General features: G+C 53.2%; 1 protein-coding gene across 4 annotated transcripts in view; it reads left to right on the plus strand.

Annotated features, from left to right (window-relative positions):
• The window catches only part of Axin2 (axin 2), a 31954-nt gene that overhangs the window by 24677 nt on the left and 4307 nt on the right, over positions 1–2970 (plus strand). For all 4 annotated transcript variants that reach the window (XM_029484021.1, XM_021176142.1, XM_021176143.2 and 1 more), the window contains exons 8-10: positions 130–360; positions 982–1077; positions 2299–2466. In XM_029484021.1, the coding sequence (XP_029339881.1) occupies positions 130–360; positions 982–1077; positions 2299–2466 (495 nt within the window). The remainder of the gene's footprint in view (positions 1–129; positions 361–981; positions 1078–2298; positions 2467–2970) is intronic.

Here is a 2970-nt window from a genome sequence, read left to right on the forward strand (position 1 = left end):
TTCTTCTTCTCTCTCTCTCTCTCTCTCTCTCTCTCTCTCTCTCTCAGTAGAATAGACAAGTTTCTATTGAAGTCACATTTTTAGTTTTTCTAACTCAGTTTTTCTTCTGCGCTCCCTCTCCTGTTCTAGTGCCCAAAGCATAAGAAAGAGCTACCCATTGGAGTCTGCCCGTGCGGCCCCAGGAGAACGAGTCAGCCGGCACCATCTGTTGGGGGCCAGCGGACACTCCCGCTCGGTGGCCCGGGCTCACCCATTTACCCAGGACCCTGCAATGCCTCCCCTTACCCCACCCAATACTTTGGCACAGCTGGAGGAAGCCTGCCGCAGGCTGGCAGAGGTGTCAAAGCCCCAGAAGCAGAGGTGAGTGGAAGGGTGGGAGGAGCTCAGAAGGGGGCAGGGTTTGGAGAGTGGAAGGGTGGGAGGAGCTCAGAAGGGGCGGGGTTTGGAGAGTAGAAGGGTGGGAGGAGCTCAGAAGTGGGTGGGGTTTGGAGAGTAGAAGGGTGGGAGGAGCTCAGAAGTGGGTGGGGTTTGGAGATGGAGAGAGGAAGGCTGGGTGGGGTCTCTCAGACTCTCCCTGGGAGGAATGGCTTCTAGCTGAGTAGATCTCCTACTCAGCCTCTGGAAGTTGTTCTCTTTGGTCCTGTTCGTTCCTTAAAGTTCAGGCAGGGTCTTCCAGGCAAGGTGTTCCAACAAGTAGGGTGATTTCACGAGTCCATTGTAAATCCCATTCCTTAAGTGTCTGCACTACACATGAGACATGTGTTAGTGAGCCAATGTGTAGCCATTGCCAACACTAAGATAGCCCCTTTGTGGGATGTTCCAGAATGTCCACGAACACAGGGTCTTGTTGGGTCTCTGCGGGGAGGGAGGTTGGGTTGGGTCTACATCTGTTGAGGAGGCCAGAGTGGTTTTTCTCTGCTTCCCAGTTGGCATGAGTATGAGAGCTTACCTCTTAAATTCTTCACCCTCCTCTGCCCTCAGGTGCTGTGTGGCCAGTCAGCAGAGGGACAGGAACCACTCGGCCGCTGGTCAGGCAGGAGCCTCATCCTTCACCAACCCAAGCCTGGCTCCAGAGGAGTGAGTGTCTTTCTGGCGTTACTGGGATCCTTACTCTGTGTGGTTGTACGGTTCAGGAAGTGTCACCATCTGGAGCGATGTGTGTATGGAACTCCATATCTGAACCTACCTTTGTGTCCACACTTAGTGATGGGCAACGCTGAAGTTGCCAGCAGTGAGGGTCACGGGACATCAGCTCCCAAGAATTCAGAGTCATGACACCGGGTTTCTGGGGGGCTCAGTCGTCAAAAGTTGGGCACGAAGCCATTGTCAGAAAGGTAGAGAGCCTGAATCTGGACGCACGAGCTACTTTGTAGGTTTTGGGAGCTAGCAAGGCTGGACAGGTGTTTGCTGTGTCATCCCCTGAGCAGGAAAATGATTCTCGGATTGCCCGGAAGTCTGCTCCACGATCTGCGTGGAGAAACGTAAAACCTTGTCCCGAACTGGCTCACCCATTTACTCAGGACTCTGAACCCTGTCTTATCTACAGGATTTTAAATCTGCCTGAGTTATAGAATGCGATCTAGATAAAGTTTTCTTAGCATCGTCACCCCGAGCCGTGACTAATGTTTGAGGTCCTGCGTAAACACCTTCCTAGACCCTTGTTTTAATTGGTGAACCTCAAGTCTACCAACTCTCAACACTGGTGGCACCATTAAAATGACAGGAGTGCGGGGTTGTAAGAGAGTTTGGTAGAGTGCTTGCCTGCCATCTACTGTGCAGCGAGCCTTGGGCTAGCTCCCTGGCACCACAGAAATGGAGGTGGAGGCCGTGTGAGTGAACATCTGTAATCCCTATCTCTCTGAGGTACAGGAAGATGGTCATCTCTGACTGCACAGCAAGTTTGGGGCCAGGGATATGTGAGAAGAGACAGGCTGTTCACCTGTAATGTGGGTCTGTGGGAATGATGGATAGGCCTCCGAGGGCATGATGGGTAGACCTCCAAGGGCATTTGAGCGCTCACTGCTCATGAGGAACCCTGGCCTGGGATTGCCTCCATGGCATTCTCTGGTCTTTACCGATGGGCACTTGGTTATGCTTGCGATGGAAGGCATTGGGGAATATAGTATCAGCTTACCAGAAGACAACCTCTGCTTCCCTCATGCTCTGCAGCTCTTTTTGGAGGTTGCTCCCTTGGTAATGCGAGGCCCCAGGCCTCCTTTGTAGACCTCATGCTGCGTAGGTGTCGGTGTGTATCTGCTTTGTGAGGCTGAGTCTGTGGCATCCTGATGTGTTTTTCAGTCACAAAGAGCCAAAGAAACTGGCAAGTGTCCACGCGCTCCAGGCCAGTGAGCTGGTTGTCACCTACTTTTTCTGTGGCGAAGAAATTCCATACAGGAGGATGCTGAAGGCTCAGAGCTTGACCCTGGGCCACTTCAAGGAGCAGCTCAGCAAAAAGGGAAATTACAGGTGAGGGTCCTGCCCGCCCTGCCGCCTCGTCTGCTCTGGAGTTTGCTCAGAATTCAGAGGATCCAGGCCCCTGAGCACCTTGCTCTCTGCAGGCCTCGGATGGATTGGAGACACACTGTCCAGAAGCTGCCTGAGTGGGCTGCTGGGTGGCTTGGGTGTCTGTCTGTTAGTCATCCCCCCCCCCCCCCCCCCCGATGCTCTTTTCACCTCTAATATGAATAGTCATGAGGGAAAGCTGATGAGAGGGTATGGTTCTCTGGAGATCTAGCCAGGTCCAAGTGAACAAGACTGAGGACCAAAGACACAGCCCTTCATTTATTTAACCATGAGAGCAGGGCTGGACTATGTGGTAGGGGCTCTGCCAGAAATTGGAGACTCCTTCCCTGATAAGGGAGGGCAGAGTCAGCCGGGCGTGGTGGCACACGCCTTTAATCCCAGCACTTGGGAGGCAGAGGCAGGCGGATTTCTGAGTTCAAGGCCAGCCTGGTCTACAAAGTGAGTTCC

Source organism: Mus caroli, chromosome 11 (genome assembly GCF_900094665.2).
Source record: "Mus caroli chromosome 11, CAROLI_EIJ_v1.1, whole genome shotgun sequence".
Taxonomy (NCBI): Eukaryota; Metazoa; Chordata; class Mammalia; order Rodentia; family Muridae; genus Mus; species Mus caroli.